Genomic DNA, 17,950 nt, shown 5'->3' on the forward strand with positions numbered 1-17,950 from the left:
ATACATAATAAGTGACTATTTTTATGAAGACATGATTCACAGGGCCTTTTTTTTTTTTGGAGCAAATAGCATTTGGTTTACTTTTAATTTTGTAGAAGCAGGTCTATGACATAAAGCAGTTATTTGTACACTGCCTTAAGCAAACTGAGAAAGGGCCACTGCTGAATGGCTTACGGGTGGGGAGAATCTGGCTCACTAATAAGCCTTAAAGGTTGACTCTTTCAAAGGGGTAAAGAGAAGCCAAACTCCCCAGCTTGTCTTTTCTAAGCAGATTCTGAACTACTTAAATGTGATGACATAAATCAAATATTTGAGGTTAAGGATTGCTTGTAGATTCATGCTTTCTCCTTGAATCCATTTTTGAGGTAACTCCAGCATAAATACTGGAGAAGCACAGAAGAAGGTTGAAAATGGCTAAACGTACTCTATTCAGGGCTATTTCAGTGCTAAGTCAAACACTGAAACGTCTGGTGTTTCTAGTAATACATTTATTTTATGAAAAGGATATAAGATCAAGACGCTTCTGTGGCAACTGCTCCATAAGTAAATAAGGGGTGCAAATCATCATGAGGTATGCCAATCTGCTGTCTTCCAAGTATTTCCAATAATCCTTTAAGTCTAGGAACAAAAGTTAAATTCCTGAATAAATTCTCTTATCTTTAAAATCTGCTCCAAAGTTTCAGAAACCCTAGCTTTTGAATATTAACCAAAAGGAGTTTCCATCCAGTCATCTGGAAACTTTTGCTCAAATTCATGCTAACTTTAACCAAGTTGTTGTAATCGTTCACTGACCCCTTGTTAATTCCTAAGCACTGTGGCCAGGGCCACACTGGTTGCTCTAAAGCGTCTTCATCTCTGAGTCTCATCCAACAGTGCTCCCTTCACTACCTTATGTTGCTAAGATCTAGTATATTTAGAACAAGTGTCATCGAAACCCTTATGCTGGTGTCTCCACCCCCATCCAGTCCCCACCCTGTCCTTCAGCCTTTGTACAAATACTCTCTCCTTCAAGATTCTCCCCTTCACTTGGATGCTCAATCTCATACCCTGATAAGTAAATGTACCATTTACTTTTCTGGTCTTCTTTCAAAATAACATAGGCCTCCCTTATGCTTTCCCTGAATATTTTCTGTACAATTAGCTCTACACTTACTGTTTCCCTGCCTGAATCACTGGCTTATTGTTTAAACCTGCTATCTATCCTCACATCTCCACAGAAATAGCTAGGTTATTAACATCTGTCTTCTCTGTCTCCGTCACTTCTGCCTTTGGTGAACACATCAGGCTCAATCCTAACTCGAAAACTTTACTCCTCTTGTGGCCCCACCCGAAGTCTTTCCTCTTCTTCATTTATCTCACTCCTACCCATCTTTACAATTATTTTCAAGTTTAATTTTGAGAGAGACAGAGAGAGCGAGCAAGGGAGGGGCAGACAGAGAGGAAGGAAGAGAGGGAGAGAGAGAACCCAAAGCAGGCTCCGTGCTGTCAGCACAGAGTCCGATGCGGGCTCAAACTCACGAACCACGAGATCATGTCCTGAGCTGAAACCAAGAGTCAGATGCTTAACCGACTGAGCCACCCAAGCACCCCTACTCCTACCCATCTTTAAAGGTCCAGCTTGAGCCCCTTTGCATCTGTGAAGTCTCACCAGAATCTCTCTTCTCTGAATTCTTGTAATACTGTCAATAGAACCCATTGCATCCCAGAGGTGCACCTGAATTGTGCTTCGGGGAGCTACACAGTCCGCACCACATGCAGTCTTGCCTAGCTGTTCTTTCTTGGCCAAGGTGTGAGTATGTATGCTTCATCATGCCCCTTGGACTCTGTCTCCCAGGAATGCAAATCTGGAATGGAGTGACTGAAGGAGAAAATGGATGGAACTAAACCAGCCAGGCTCTAGAGTCCTGGTAAGCCTGTGTCCTAGTGCACCCCCTGGATCCTGGGAGGTACAAGATTTGGATGGACTTGGCTCTTCACATTTCCTTCGTTTCTGTGAGCTGCACATTTTTCCCCCTTAAGCTGGCCAGAGTAAATATTTCTCCCTTACATCCAAATAAATTCTCCTGTTGCCTTTTATTACTGTTTAATTTGAGGAGAAAGGGGCTAAGTAAGTCTTGTGAACCAATGAGAGAGAAAGTTTCTTAAGGACAGAAACACTGTCTTATGACTCTATGTATCTTACATAAATATTTAACAACTCAACTGCATGGCAATAATATATGAAAATCCTCATCTATAAACAAAGAAACAGGAATACCCCCTGAGATCATCTGCATGACTCCATGTTGCAGTTGAAGATCATGCATTCACTCCATAAGCACATTCTGAGTACCAACTATTAACCAAGCACTAAGTTAGGGACAGGAGTCGTGTGCAAGATGAAAAAGACAAAAGACAGGGCATCTTCCCCGGCTCTTCCACTTTGCAGTTTAACTTGTGTCTTATACAATGATACTACCTATTATTAATTTGTACTTCTGAAGCATTTTCAAATACAACACATCATTTGTTATTCCGATTAGATCCGTGGGAAAGCTACTGTTTGGTCATGTGACCAAGATCAAAACCAGGGCTACAATGAGAAGACAAGTCCCTTGTTTTACAGTGATATTCCTTCCCTCTCCCCCACAATGAGAAACATTTCCTTCAGGACACAATTAAATGCTGGTACGATATTTTATTTAATTCCCACATTACATCCAACTCATAGGTTATTCCTTTGTTGTACAAGATAAAGGTAGTTTCTGAGTTTTTGCTAGAGGAAAACAACAAAAGTACTAGCTGACTAGCAAATATTTCTGTAGTGGACACCAGTGCATTGCATCAGGCTATCCTGTGATAACACCAGTCAAGACACACACAGTTCCTGCCCTCACTGGGTTTATGGTCTTGTGGGAGAACAGGTAAGTTCCATATATGGGATAGGTGACAGGATGAGAATACAGCACATACTGAAGTTCCTAAACTTTTTATGTTCACAAAGAATCTGAACTGAATTTCTCAGTCTTTGTCAATCATTTGTATCTTGACTGAAACTGATCAGCCTTGGTTGTTCCCTTATTTCAGAGCCAATGTCCCTTCATCTACACAGTATCGCCTCTCTCCAATTTTTCCCCTTTCTTATTTATGGTCTGCCTTCCAAATTCTGAATTTCTAAAGAGATCCCCAACACCTTTCTGACCCATGGGGCATTCATAAAGATCTTGATGGACTGTCAGCAGTCCTCAGAGCTCCATAGAAGATTTGCTTTCAACTTTTTGAAAGCAGAAAGTTGTCTCTGTTATATTGTCAATGCTCTAGGACAGGACTAGGGGGTCAAGAGTCAAAGGGTACACCATGGAATTTCTTATTTAGGAATGCATTTTTGGCAAGCAGCATTTCTGAATATGCCCACCTGCTGTTTTGCTTCTAGGGTCAACAGAAGTATATTAAAGTTTTCAACTTTCTTCAAAACGCTTGCCATGAAATTGACTCAATGAAAGGAATAACAATAGTAGCAGCAAGTTACAAAGCAAAACTAGGCTAGGACAGGTCTATTGAAAGAGTAGTTGATGGGATGCCTGGGTGGCTCAGTCAGTTGAGCATCTGACTTCGGCTCAGGTCATGATCTCACAGTCTGTGAGTTCGAGCCCCGCGTCGGGCTCTGTGCTGACAGCTCGGAGCCTGGAGCCTGCTTCGGATTCTGTGTCTCCCTCTGTCTCTGACCCTCCCCTCCTCATGCTCTGTCTCTCTCTCTCAAAAATAAATAAACCTTTAAAAAAATGTTTAAAAAAGAAAGGGCAGTTGATACAAAGACTGGATTTTCTACCAGTTGAGAGTCCACATTTGCCAATTACTAAGATGTACAACTTTCTGGACAATCTTAAAGATGCTACTGTCAACTATGATTTTTGAAAAAGCAATCTGTACAGGGTGTCATCTTCATGTACAGTTACTGCGAATGTAGGCCGACTGGGGCACTGCTAGGATGGTTTGCGAGGGAGAGGAGTAAGAGCATTAAGAGATTCTACACTCAGTACATTCCCAAACTGGCAGGTGAGAGAGATCTGAAAGACTACAAAATGTAGAATGAGGTCAAGCACTGATTTAAAAGTCTATGTATTTCTTTGATCATAATACCTAGCACTTGTTCAGAGAATTTGCTCATGTTAATTACTCCTCACAGCCTCATTCTATAATAGCAACAGCTGCATATTGTCTTCATTGGTGAAGATGCATTAAAAGGGAGTGAAAAAATTGTTCATATCTGTAAAGGAAGTGGAGGCAGAACTGGTTTCTAAATCTTAGACCATTATTGAAAGCTCCAGCTATGAGAAAAGATAAACCCAGGTTCAAATTCAAGCTCTGTCATTTAACAGCTATGTGACCCTAGGTAAGCCACTTACTTCCCATGTCTCAGGTTCTTCGTCTGTTAAAAAAGAGTATGTGGGGGCGCCTGGGTGGCTCAGTCAGTTGAGCATCTGACTTCAGCTCAGGTCATGACCTCGTGGTTTGAGGGTTTGAGCCCCACATTGGGCTCTGTGCTGACAGCTCAGAGCCTGGACCCTGCTTCAGATTCTGTGTGCCCCTCTCTCTCTGCCCCTTCCTCGCTCATACTCTGTCTCTCTCTCTCTCTCTCAAAAATAAATAAACATTAATTTTTTTTTAAAATATGTGATTGATTGCAAAAATGGGCCCAACTGTGCAGCACTGCCTATACCCATGCCTTTTGCCATGATGTTTTCCAGTGCTTCCCCCCCTCCAAGGGATGGGGTGCAGAATTCCGCGTCCTTACATCCAGCTACATGACTTGCTTTGACCAATGAGATATTAACAGACGCACTGCAGACAGAAGGTTGAAATGGATTTATGCAATCAGGCTTGTTCAGAGCTTGCAGCTCTGTAATCACCACCAGAACATGCCCAGCCCAGCCCACTGGAGGATAAGAGACAAATGGAGGAGCTGCATTGCCCCATTCATCTGAGCCAGGGCCAGGCGGGATCAGTCTTCAGTCAGCCAAACGCTATGGGTCACGAGCCAGTGCACCAAGATTGGCAGATCTGTTTAGCCAATCGCTCTAGATGTATAAACAATAAACAGTTATTTTTGTATGCCACTGAGCTTTCGTGGGTTTTTGTGATGGAGCATTGCTGTGATAGTAGGTACGTGATATATGATGGCAAAACCTATCACATACGTATTAATTTGAGAAAACACATGTAAATCACTTAGCACAATATCTGGTGATAATAATAACAACAGTAGTGAAAACGTGTGCTATTATTTTGAAGAAACAATACAGAATATGCAAAGGTATTGGCAGTTCATCTGTGGATCCTTCACAGGACGTGTCTCATTGAAATTTTTTTACAAAATCATGCAATTTTACTTCCAGTTTTTGTAAAGAACAAAGCTAATGGTCCAATTATATTTTTTAATCTTATAAGTACCCTAGGATCTATTCTCACAAGAAAAACAGTTCTTTTCCTTCGAGAAGATTCACTTTGTTAAAAAAAATTTTTTAAATACAAAACAAACACATACACACAGGGTAGAAAAAGACATGCAAATTCACTACCTACTGAAAAATGCCAAAGGCTGGCCTCATGAATAAACCCAAGTTTTAGTATTTTGTTCCAGTGAAGGGATGAGCTGGGAACAACAATCACCATCCTTCTGGTTCTTTTCCTACTTGGAATTTAAACCAGAGTTTAAATTCTGCTTCTGCCCCTGACTAGCTCTGTGATCTTGAGCACATTAAACCTTATGAACCTCTATTAATTCACTCCTTACGTGGGAAAAAGAACAGTAACATCCGAAGTTTGCTGCGAGGATCACGTAACAGGTGCAAAGCCTTTACAGCTGTGCCCGGCATGCAAGAAAGACTCAATGAATATTAGCCATTACTGGTTAGTCTAACAAACGAGCAGGTGTTCTGTCAGCTTCATTTCTAACTAGGCTAGACCATACAGAACACTATCTAAGGAAGGTGAGCTTCCAGGCCTTGATTCAAAACAGCCCTTTGGTATTGAACTACACATATCCAACCTCAGTGTAAATCAAAAACTGAATCTCAGATGTTCCATTCCAATGTGAGGAAAAGTCACTTATGAGAGAGAGGACACGGGGTTCGGACAAATGCCAAGAGCAGTGTTTCTCAGCTGCTTCCAAGCCATCTTCCCCAGCTTCTTATGAGACTCCAAAGCGCCTTCTAACTTCACAGTGTAGTTTTGTCCATTAGCACAGACACACATCAATGCTCTTCACTTAACTAATGAATAGCATAAATAGAGAAGTGACTCGCCCTCCCTTAGACACCAAAACTCCTCCCTTTTTTTCTATTTCTCTTATTAATCTGGTAAAATTAATCATCAGAGCCACAGTGATGCTGTCTTCATCAGGAAGGGAGAATGGGAGAGAACCTTCTCCTTCATGGAGCTACTTTCTCCATACTTTCTCTTACCTTCTCTTTCCCCATATTTTCCTGGTGTCAAAGAGATGGCTACTTCATCCCCTCTGGGCTTTTATGAATGCCTCTCTATTGTGGCCTCCAGAATGGGCTGAAACAGGTCAGGACATTACTTACATTAGCCCCAATGCCACAGTCAGTCAGCCTCACCTCTCTTTCTCATCTTGGACCCTGCTCAGCTATGCTATCCAACCAAGCAGGATGAAGAATGAGCACCAGATGAAAATATGGGCCGAATAATATGCCAGTCCTATAAAATTCATGAAATTTACTGGGCCACCTTATAAAAGTTAACAATACAAACTTTCTCCCATTATCAATTCAATCTGTTGCTCCCACAGAGAAATTTCAGTCCAAAATGCTGCCCTACCCTATTTCCTTTTACTGACTCAGTTCCAGACAGAAGAGGTGGTATTTGGGCCTTCGGGTGGAATCTGGGATTCTTCATCAGCAGCTGCACCCTGGGCCGTCTGCCAGTATAATCGGAGTAGAGCCTTACTTAGCACCTCCAAAGTTTGATTATTTCAACCCTGAGACTCTCATTTCCCTCTTTTTAAGAAATACATAAGGGTCAACAGAACACATGAGAATATCACAGCACCAGCCTTAATCCCACAGAATTCAGAAGCACAAACAAATTCCCAGTAATAATCTAAACATCAGTTTCCATCTGAGGGCAGTTCCCAAGCAGTAGATTGCATTTCCCAGAGCCCAACACGTTATACGCCAGATGCTTGTTGCTCGTGCCAGCTAGAGACCATTGTAAAGATTTGGTGTTAACCAGGTCTGCAAGGGAGCAAAAGAAGAAAAAGACCTCTTCCTTTTGATTTCAGGATGCCAGTGAATTCGTAGCAAGTCCTAGAATTCAGGTCTTGGGAAGTCAGGTTCACAGGGAAAGAGAAATCCTGTATCAAGACATGAATTGTGCCACCGTGTGCTCATTGCCGTGTTTTGCCCGCACAATGGAGCCTGTATACACAAACGGCAAAATAAAAAGATGAAGGATGTTCTACGCACCCGTTGAGCCCTGCTGTTGCCAAGAGTAATCAGCAGTGAAACGATAAAGCCATCAGTATTTGAATTTAAATGTTAAAATAATAATAAATCTTATGGTCTCCCTAAGGTTAGTTTATAATAAAAATAACTTCTTGATCCTGGAAAACTTATCTGGTTTCTTTCTTCCTTTCATTCCCCCACTTAATGACTGAAGTTACTATTTCCATGGTGGTCTCCAAACCACACTCGGTTTCTCTGCAGATTGGCATGTCACTTCCAACAATTTCACCAGCTGCTTTTTCCTCTCAAGGGGATATGATTAAAATATTAATCCAGTTTCTGGACTAATCTAGCAAGAAAGTTCTATAAATCAATCTCCACACAGCATTTCAGTTGCTCTGAAATATGCAACGTGTCCTCTCTTTTATTTGTTATGCCTCCACAAGAAAGTTAGGTCCTAGCAAAGCACATACAAAATTTCTACCTCTGCCCCTCTACTGCTTCCTGATTTCTCAAACCTGAAAATGGGAAATCGCAAAGCCCACGTCCAAAACGTACGTTTCCAAATGAGAAGAGATGAGCTGGAGGAAAACATAGGGGCTCAAAGTCATGCTTCCCTTGGCTGCCGGGCTATCTGGCAGTGACGGCCCTGGCCCTGGCAAAAGGGCCTGTAGACTGAGGTCTGTACGGTTCAGGAAGCCCAGACAGCATTCTCTTGGTAGCGCTAATTCGCCCGTTTGTCCTGCTGACTGGAAACCATCCAGAACCGCAAAGCCATCACGAAACCGCCTCTGGGCCTAGCATTGGGCTAAATCCTCGCTCTGAAGGAGCTTATGATCTAATTACTATAATTAGAGACCAATTGAGATTAAACTATGTGACACTAAGTAGGAGTTTGAAGAAAACGATCGTTGTGGGCTGGAGGAGTTGGAAAAGGTTTCATGGAGAATGCAGGACTTTGAAGGGAAGAGTAAAATAATGCTTGAGGCTTATGAAGTAGATAAGATGTGCTTAGGATAAAAGAACACAGCGCAGTGTAGTGGGCTTACCTAAGAAGATCCTTCAAAGCGGCGAGCTGCGTTCCCCTTGGCTTCCTGCCAGCATAGCTTCTCACTAAGAAGATGGGATTTCTCTCAGGTCAAGAAGAAATTTAATCTTTCCTGAAATTGTTTAGCATTTGAATCAGGATGGTGACATTGACCATATAAAAACCCAGCTGACATCCTTAACTTATTTAGCCCTCCAATATAGAAATGTCATTGAGAGAAATGACTTTCTATCAATGCCAGTACAGGCTAGATTAAAAGCTAAAAAAAATAAAACAAAAAAATAAAAGCTGAAAGCACTTTCATGTGGAGTCAGGCTTACTGGTGGAGTGATAGGGCTTTTTCCAAAGGGTATGCAAAGCCGAGAAAGATCATCGGCAATACTTTCTGGGATTAGGATTACAACAAGCAGTAGAATTCCAATTGTTCCATTAATCTAAAAAAAACATACTGTGGGTTCCGGTCCAAGTAGTTAATAAAAATAGCGATACTCTGTTTTATTATTTTCCCTTAATTATTAACTTGGCATTCATCTGCGTATTTTAATTGAACTACGTCCATTAAATGACAAAAGTGTCTCTGGAGGAACAAATGGGTTTATCCAGCTCTCCCCAAGATGAACAACAGAACAGGTGGACAGGGGTGCAAGCATTTTTCAACATGGCAAACCTGATTTTACCAAAAGAAAAACTGTCAAGGTCCATTTTCTCCCTCATGTTTAACTAAATTGCTGATCGAAGCAACTAGCATGGTGGGTTAATTCTGAAATCTTAACTGTAATTATTATGTAAAACTGAAATGTACCTTTATTTCAGTTTCTCTTTTGGGGGAAGATTTTTTTTTTTTTTTAACGGAAGAACAACAATCTTATATCATTCCAAGTATCATTTGCAGATCGGGTTTTCCATAAAGTGCAGAGAGGTCTTGCTTAAACCGTTCTTACTTATTTATTTGTTTGTTTGTTTAGAGTGCACGTGCGCATGAGCAGGAAAGGGGCAGAGAGACAGGGAGAATCTCAAGCAGGCTTTATGCTGTCAGCACAGAGCCTGACACGGGGCTTGATCTCATGAACCGTGAGATCATGACCTGAGATGAAACCAAGAGCCCAACGCTTAACCAACTGAGACACCCAGGCACCCCTAAACCAATGTTTCTGAATTGTTTGTCTATACTTCAGCCTAGGAACCGAAAGCAAAGGGGGCTGTGGTAGGAACAAGAGTGGGCGCTGGAAGGTCAGAGGAAGTGCATAACCCAGTCCACTGTGCTCCTTTTAGAGACGCTAGCGTAAGCCTGGAATCTACCACTCACTCCTCCAGTTCTCAATTGTTTATGATCCATCAGAAGTTCCCAGTTAGGCGGACAGGACGTAGTCGCAAAGAAGCTGCTTCTGAGCCACCACCATCTGGGAGTGTGTTTGTTATGCTGACCACAAGCCTAGGACACTTCCAGGGCGGCCACTCCAGTGCTTTCCGGCAAACATACATGATGAATGGTGTGCATGTGCAGACACACACCCATGGGCGTTCCCAGGATCATGCACAATTCCCTGAATGCTGGCTTTAACCACACCCCTTGTCCAAAACAAGAAAGCATGGCAGAATATTCGATGAGAGAGTTAAGAGGGAAAGGCTTGATTCTGCACTAAGGTGTGCTTTGAACAAAAAGAAATAATTCATAGACGTCAGCAAATTATTAAGAAAAAAACGAATTAAAACATTTTCAGAGTTGCAACATCATGTTGACAACTGCTGCCTTTGACACTAAGCTGCCTGGGACACCCAGCATCGGTGTCACACGAGTCAACTGCAACTGATCAGTCTCAAGGGCTGCTCTGACTGGTGGCCACCAAGTATGGCAGGTGCCATCATGCTGTCCTTTCTCGGTAGAGAGGGGACCAACATCTAGGACATACGGTATGATGACTAGGAGCACACACTCTGGGGACAGCCTGTCTGAAATCGAGTCCTGGCTTCACATTTTCTGCTCTTCGCTGAGATTATTCACAAATATTTCAATTCTCCTCCTCCTGAGGTAGCTGGTAGATTACATCTCCTGCCACCTTGACATTAGGCACAGCTATGTGCCTTACGTCAGCAGAAATGACGTGTCACTTCTGGGCAAAAGCCAGTCAGACTCCTTACTCAAGAGTGGTCCCAGGTCCCGCAGTGTAAGAATCACCTGGGGGCTTGCTAGAAATGCCAGCCCAGACCTCCTGAATAATAATGTGCATTTAACGAGTTCCTTGGGTCATTCATATGCGCATCAAGTTGGCGAAGCCCTGACTGAAGACATAGAGCATTATTCACTATCTTCTCCTCTCCCACCGCAGTGACTGAGGGCGTTCAACGACATTCCAGATGGTACAGTATAACCTAGACCCCTGGCCTGACTGGAGACAGACAAGTGAAGCATAAAAGAAGTGAAACTTTGTTCTAAGGCACTAAAACCCTGAGGGGTATTACCTTGGCATAACCTAGCCCATTCCAACTGACATCATCACTTAGTACTCTGTGACCCTGGGCAAGTTACATAATATCCCTGTGCCTCAGTTTCCTTGATGTAAAGCAGAGATGATAACCGTACTGACTCAGAGGGTTGTTACAAGGATTAATAAGGGAACAGATGAATAGAACCTGGCAAGTTCTAAGTGAATATTAGCTTCTATTATTGACACACTCCGTCCCCCTAGCTCAAATCTGGCCTAGTGATGTAATTTGTCTCCTTACCTCAGTGACCATAGTGTCAAGACGTTTGTCGCCGGCAATGCCCCACCCCAAAACACACACACTCCGGGAACAGGTATGAAATCACACATCAAAAAGAAAGGAAAAATTACCCCCTTCTCAGAGGAAAGTGGATCTTACTCATGATAACTCGGCCCAAGCATCCCTTCCCTGTGTCTTCACATGATTGTCATCTTCTATTCTAACACTGCATATCCTGCCCCTCACCCTCCCACCTACTTTCCAAACCCCACCAGCCTCTCTGGGCCCAGCCTCTCCTCCTTCTCCACCGTCTCCTCCAAATCCTGCTTTCCTATGCAACGTAGAATTTACACATAGTATTTGTCTGTTACATGAAAGGCTTTGTCCTGAGCTCAATGGTGAGTAAAAAACCAAAATTCCTATTAAGTGTTTATTTTTTGTCTTTTCTTCAAACTCAATGTATGTAATTCTAGTACCAAAGGGTTACCAAGCCTGTTACAGAGAAAACCGGGGAAGGCACAGTGATGGGAACGGTATGAAGATAGTTTCTATTTGAGTCTTGGTTTTTTTAAAGGGTCCGGGGTGGGGTGCCTGGGTGGCGCAGTCGGTTAAGCGTCCGACTTCAGCTCAGGTCACGATCTTGCGGTCCGTGAGTTCGAGCCCCGCGTTGGGCTCTGGGCTGATGGCTCAGAGCCTGGAGCCTGCTTCCGATTCTGTTGTTTCCTTCTCTCTCTGCCCCTCCCCCCTTCATGCTCTGTCTCTCTCTGTCTCAAAAATAAATAAACGTTAAAAAAAAAATTAAAAAAAAAAATAAATAAAGGGTCCAGGGTGCCTGGGTGGCTTAGTTGGTTAAGCATCCGACTCTTGGTTTCAGCTCAGGTCATGACCTCACAGTTTGTGAGATCAAGCCCTGAATCAGGCTCTGTCCTGACAGTGCAGAATCTGCTTGAGAGTCTCTCTCTCTCTCTCTCTCTCTCTCTCTTTCTCTCTTTCTGCCTTCTTGTCCCACTTGAGCTCTCTTTCTCTCAAAAATAAATACTTAAAAGGGTCCAATAGATTTCTGCCATTAGAGTAACTCCTTACAGATATTTGGTAATATTTTTAATATCACAATCATAAATAAAATACATATTCTTACCCCACAAAATTGATAAATTGTCTTTTCTCCTTGCCATTCTCTTAAAGTATATGTAAGGAAACAAAATATTCTAAGTCAAGGGCACCTGGGTGGCTCAGTCAGTTAAGTGTTAGACTTCTGCTTAGTTCATGATCTCATGGTTCATGAGTTCCAGTCCCACGTCAGACTCCACACTGACAGTGTGGAACCTGCCTGGGATTCTCTCTCTCCCTCTCTGCCCCTGCTCCATTTGCACTTTCTCTAACTAAAAATAAATAAACTAAACACACACACACACACACACACACACACACACACACACACACAATATCCTAAGTCAAGTAAGTATTTTAGGATCTTGGATTTCTCTTTCATATTTATAAACTGACTTTTTCAAAAAATCATGGTACTAACTTTCTTACAGCATACACAAAAACACCTCAAAATGGATGAAAAACCTAAACGTAAGACAAGAAGCCATCAAAATCCTCAAGGAGATAGCAGGCAAAAACTTCTTTGACCTTGGCCACAGCAACTTCTTACTCAACACATCTCCAGAGGAAAGGGAAACAAAAGCAAAAATGAACTATTGGGACCTCATCAAAATAAAAAGCTTCTGCACAGCGAAGGAAACAATCAGCAAAACTAAAAGGCAACCAACAGAATGGGAGAAGATATTTCCAAATGACATATCAGATAAAGGGTTAGTATCCAAAATCTATAAAGAACTTATCAAACTCAACATCCAAAAAACAAATAGTCCAGTGAAGAACTGAACAAAAGACATGAACAGACACTTCTCCAAAGAAGACATCCAGATGGCCAACCGACACATGGAAAAATGCTCCACATCACTCATCACCAGGGAAATACAAATCAAAACCACAATGAGATACTACCTCACACCTGTCAGAATGGCTAACATTAACAACTCAGACAACAACAGATCTTGGCAAGGATGCAGAGAAAGAGGATCTCTTTCGCACTGCTGGAGGGAATGCAAACTGGTGCAGCCACTCCGGAAAACAGTATGGAGGTTCCTCAAAAAATTGAAAATAGAACTACCCTATGACCCAGCAATTGCACTACTAGGCATTTACCCACGGGATACAGGAATGCTGTTTCGAAGGGGCACACGCACCCCAATGTTTATAGCAGCACTATTAACAATACCCAAAGTATGGAAAGAACCCAAATGTGCACTGATGGATAAATGGATAAAGAAGATGTGGTATATATATGCAATGGAGTATTACTTGGCAATCAAAAAGAATGAAATCTTGCCACTTGCAAGATTGATGGAACTAGAGGGTATTATGTTAAGCAAAATTAGAGAAAGACAAGTATCATATGACTTCACTCATATGAGGACTTTAAGACACAGAACAGATGAACATAAGGGAAGGGAAGCAAAAATAATATAAAAAGAGGGAGGGAGACAAACTGTAACAGACTCTTAAATACAGAGAACAAACTGAGGGTTGCTGGAGGGATTGTGGGAGGGTGGATGGGCTAAATGGGTAAGGGGCATTAAGGAATCTACTCCTGAAATCATTGTTGCACTACATGCTAACTTGGATGTAAATTAAAAAATAAATACATAATTTTAAAAAAATGGTACTAAAGCAATTAACCACCACTACACAATGAGCCACATTATTCAGTTCCAATGTCAGAGAACTGTAACAAGCACCTTAGAGAATGAACCTCAACGTTTTATATCCTCTAGACCAGGGGTAGCAAACATTTTCCTAAAGAGCCAGACATATTTAAATGCTTTAGGCTTTGGGAGCCATAGGTGTCTGTCACCACCACTCAGCTCTGCAATGTAGCACAGAGGCAGCTTCAAACAACACGAAAACAAAAGGGTATGACTGTGTTCTAATAAAACTTAATTTGTGGACACTAAAATTTGAATTTCATACGATGTTCACAGGTCACTACATTCTTCTTTTGATTTTCCCCCCCAACCATTTCAAAACGTAAAACCATTTTTAACTTGTTAGTGGTACCAAAAGAGGCAGCAGGCTGGGCTTGACCCACGGGCCATATTTTGCTGACTCCTGTTCTAGACTCATAAGTTCATGCTTCTTCAACCACACAACAAATCTCCCTAATAATCATCAAGTGGTGTTTAGCTCAATATTCACTTAAAAATAAGGTGTGAAACAATCCCAGGAGCCTGTTTTTATTAGCTCAACCTGAAAAAACATAAGATCCAAAAGATGTCAAACTTTCACCAGAACTTAATGCCAGTCTTATCCATAAAAATAACATCACCCGTCACCCCTTTCTTCACCACACACAATTAACAATTTACGGAATAAGAAAATAGTTGGCAGTTGTCTTCCTAGAAGTCAGTGTAGTCTCACTCCTTTGCCAAAAGGCAGAGAAACCAGTTCTTGATGCCTCTTTTCCCCAAGGCTATTCAAGGCCAGTTGATGCAGAATGACTGAGGACAAGCTTTGGCTTCCACGTGGATTTTTAAGCAGGAACTTTACTACTTTAAAATTTTTTTAATGATTTTTTTAAGAGCCTTGGTTTTTGCTATTTTTACCGACACCCATTTTAAAAGCAGCAGTGCTTAAAACATTTTAAGTCTAGATGTCTCTATGGAAACCCAAGAGAATTCTGCTTTTATGGCCAATGACTACCTACCTAGATTATACATCCTATTGGATCACTACAGGTAATCCTTGAAACCAGAAACATCTCAGACCTGTTTTTCCAGAAATCTCTCTTATCAGATATAATTAAATTGATCTAAGTATTAGTTTTACTGAGATCAGGAGAGAAAGAAGTTATTTATTTGAGGCTTCCTTTTAATTTTTAGTAAGACGTCCTCATTTAAAATATTCCTGGGGTGCTTAGTTGGCTCAGTCAGAGCATGTGACTCTTGATCTTGGAGTCATGAGTTCAAGCCCCACGTTGGGTATAAATAAATAAATAAATAAATAAATAAATAAAGCTTTAAAAAATAATAAAACATTCTTATTACAAAAAGAATTTTGTGAATTTCAGCAGACATAATAAAAAAGAAAGATTGCAATCAAATAACCTAACAGTTGCTTTGCAGTTGAGATCACTGATTTCATCTCCTTCTTTCCACTAATGTCAAATGCATTTTCTTTTACAAATTTAAGTTTCTCAGGGCACCTGGGTGGCTCAGTCGGTTAAGTGCCCAACTTCTCTCAGGTCATGATCTTGCAGTTCATGGGTTCGAGCTCCGTGTCAGGCTCTGTGCTGGCAGGTCAGAGCTTGGAGCCTGCTTTGGATTCTGTATCTCCCTTTCTCTGCCCCTCACCCACTCACGCTCTGTCTCTCTCTCTCTCTCTCTCAAAAATAAACATTAAAAAAAAATTTTAAGTTTCTCTCCTTGGACTGCTTATTCATTGCAAGGGAGGAAAAAAAAATATTATATAGTGTAGAAATCAGGTAATCAAAACTATCCAGGTGACCAAAATTAACATCACCAGTGAGGAAGTGAGGACTTCATGGCCTTTGGGTGTCTTCAGATGTGATATTCTGAGAATATAACATCACCTAAAACACATAACCTGAATCCAATCATGAGAAAACACCATTATTAAAAAAAGAGAAAGGGCGCCTGGGTGGGTCAGTCGGTTAAGCGTCTGATTTCAGCTCAGGTCATGATCTCACAGTCTGTGGGTTCGAGCCCCGCATCAAGTTCTGTGCTGGAGCTTGGAGCCTGCTAAGGATTCTGTATATCCTTCTCTCTCTGTCCCTCCCCAACTTGTGCTCCCTCTCTGTCTCTCAAAAGTAAATAAATAAACATTTAAAAAAAATTTTTTTTAAAGAGAAAAGTTGATAGGGGCAAGGCAGAATGATTTTTAAAATGTCAGTGTCATAAAAGGCCAAGAGAAGCCATGGAAGTGTTCTAGATTCAAATAAGCTGAAGATACATGGCAATTAAATAAGATATCTGACCCTAGAATCTTCCAATATGGTAGGAGAGATGGGGAAAATTCTCTAAAGGACACTATAGGGTCAACTGACAATATTAGAATACAAACAGTATATTAGATATAAGTATTATATTAATGTTAAAAAATAGAACTATCCTATGACCCAGCAATTGCACTACTAGGTACTTATCCAAGGGATACAGGTATGCTGTTCTGAAGAGGCACATGCACCCCAATGTTTATAGCAGTGCTATCGACAATAGTCAAAGTATGGAAAGGGCCCAAATGTCTATCAACAGATGAATGGATAAATAAGATGTGGTATATACACATACACACATACATACAATGGAGTATTACTCAGCAATCAGAAAGAGTGAAATCTTGCCATTTGCAACAACATGGATGGAACTAGAAGGCATTATGCTAAGCGAAATTAGAGAAAGACAAGTATCGTATAACGTCACTCATATGTGGAATTTAAGATACAAAACAGATGAACATAAGGGAAGAGAAGCAAAAATAATATAAAAACAGGGAGGAGGACAAAACATAAGAGACTTTTAAGTATAGAGAACAAACTGAGGGTTACTGGAGGGGTTGTGGGTGGGGGGTTGGGCTAAATGGTTAAGGGACATAAGGAAGACACTGGTTGGGATGAGCACTGAGTGTTAGACATAAGGGATTAATCACTGGAATCTACTCCTGAAAGCATTACTGCACTATATGCTAACTAACTTGGATGTAAATTAAAAAAAAAAAAAGTATTGTATTAATGTTAAATATGCTGAAGCCAATAACTATACTATGATTATATAAGAGAATATCCTATGCTTAGGAAATACAGAAACATTTCAGGGCAAAGGGTCATGATGTGTGATGTAACTTTCTACCAAATGGCTCAGAAGAACAATTATATACATTCATACATACATATAGATAGATAAATAGATTGGGAAAGAGCGAGAATAAACACAGCCAATGATAAAGCTAAAGGTATAAATTGTTAAATTATTAGTTGGTAAGTTTGAGATTATTTGCAAATAGAAAACTTAAAGAAAAATTAACAGTTCTTGCCTACACCTAAGTTGGCATTCTTGGCTATCTGTTTTCCCTCCATAATATTCCAAATGCAACACAGGAAGAGATGCTTTTGCCAAGTAACAAGAAAGTGGAAAGATATTTTAACATAATTTTTTATCAGTGATTGAAGCTTGCCAAAGCATTACACACCATCCGTTCTCCGCCGAGTCCATTGCAAAGACCAGCAAACACTGGCTACTCTAGCAACTTAGATGCAATCATTTCCTACTAATTCCTCCAAACAGGGCCTTGGTTCTAAAACCTTCTCATATCCTACGACTTCCAGAATCATCCCATGCACAGAACAAGTCTCTCAGCTAGTCTTTTAGACAGGCACTAATGTCAATCAATTGGATTCAATCTTTTGAACTGGACCATCCCAATATTTTAAGCCATGTCTAAGTAGCTGGAGATGTGGAACTCAGGAGGCAGCATTACGTCATCATATATCCACAACTCTCCACCAATTTGAAACTGCCATCAGAATCCCATAGTCTCAATGTCCATGACCTCACAATGTCCCTATATCAGCACTGGAGGTGCTGACCTCCAACCCGCAATGTGCCATCTAAAATGATTGCTTCCCCAAAAGCAGTAGAGGGAACTATGCCTAAGACCAAAAATATAG

The 17,950-nt window shown here is 41.2% G+C and overlaps 1 protein-coding gene across 3 annotated transcripts in view; it reads right to left on the minus strand.

Annotated features, from left to right (window-relative positions):
• Positions 1-450: 450 nt before the first annotated feature.
• The window catches only part of ADAT2 (adenosine deaminase tRNA specific 2), a 54,495-nt gene continuing 36,995 nt past the window's right edge, over positions 451-17,950 (minus strand). For 2 of the 3 annotated variants that reach the window (XM_042939979.1, XM_042939981.1), the window contains exon 6: positions 451-618. In XM_042939979.1, the coding sequence (XP_042795913.1) occupies positions 494-618 (125 nt within the window). In that variant the 3' untranslated portion in view covers positions 451-493. Of the gene's footprint in view, positions 619-8,494; positions 8,606-17,950 lie in introns of all 3 variants that reach the window. The other variant, XR_006202856.1, reaches the window with a different exon arrangement.

Source organism: Panthera leo, chromosome B2 (genome assembly GCF_018350215.1).
Source record: "Panthera leo isolate Ple1 chromosome B2, P.leo_Ple1_pat1.1, whole genome shotgun sequence".
NCBI lineage: Eukaryota > Metazoa > Chordata > Mammalia > Carnivora > Felidae > Panthera > Panthera leo.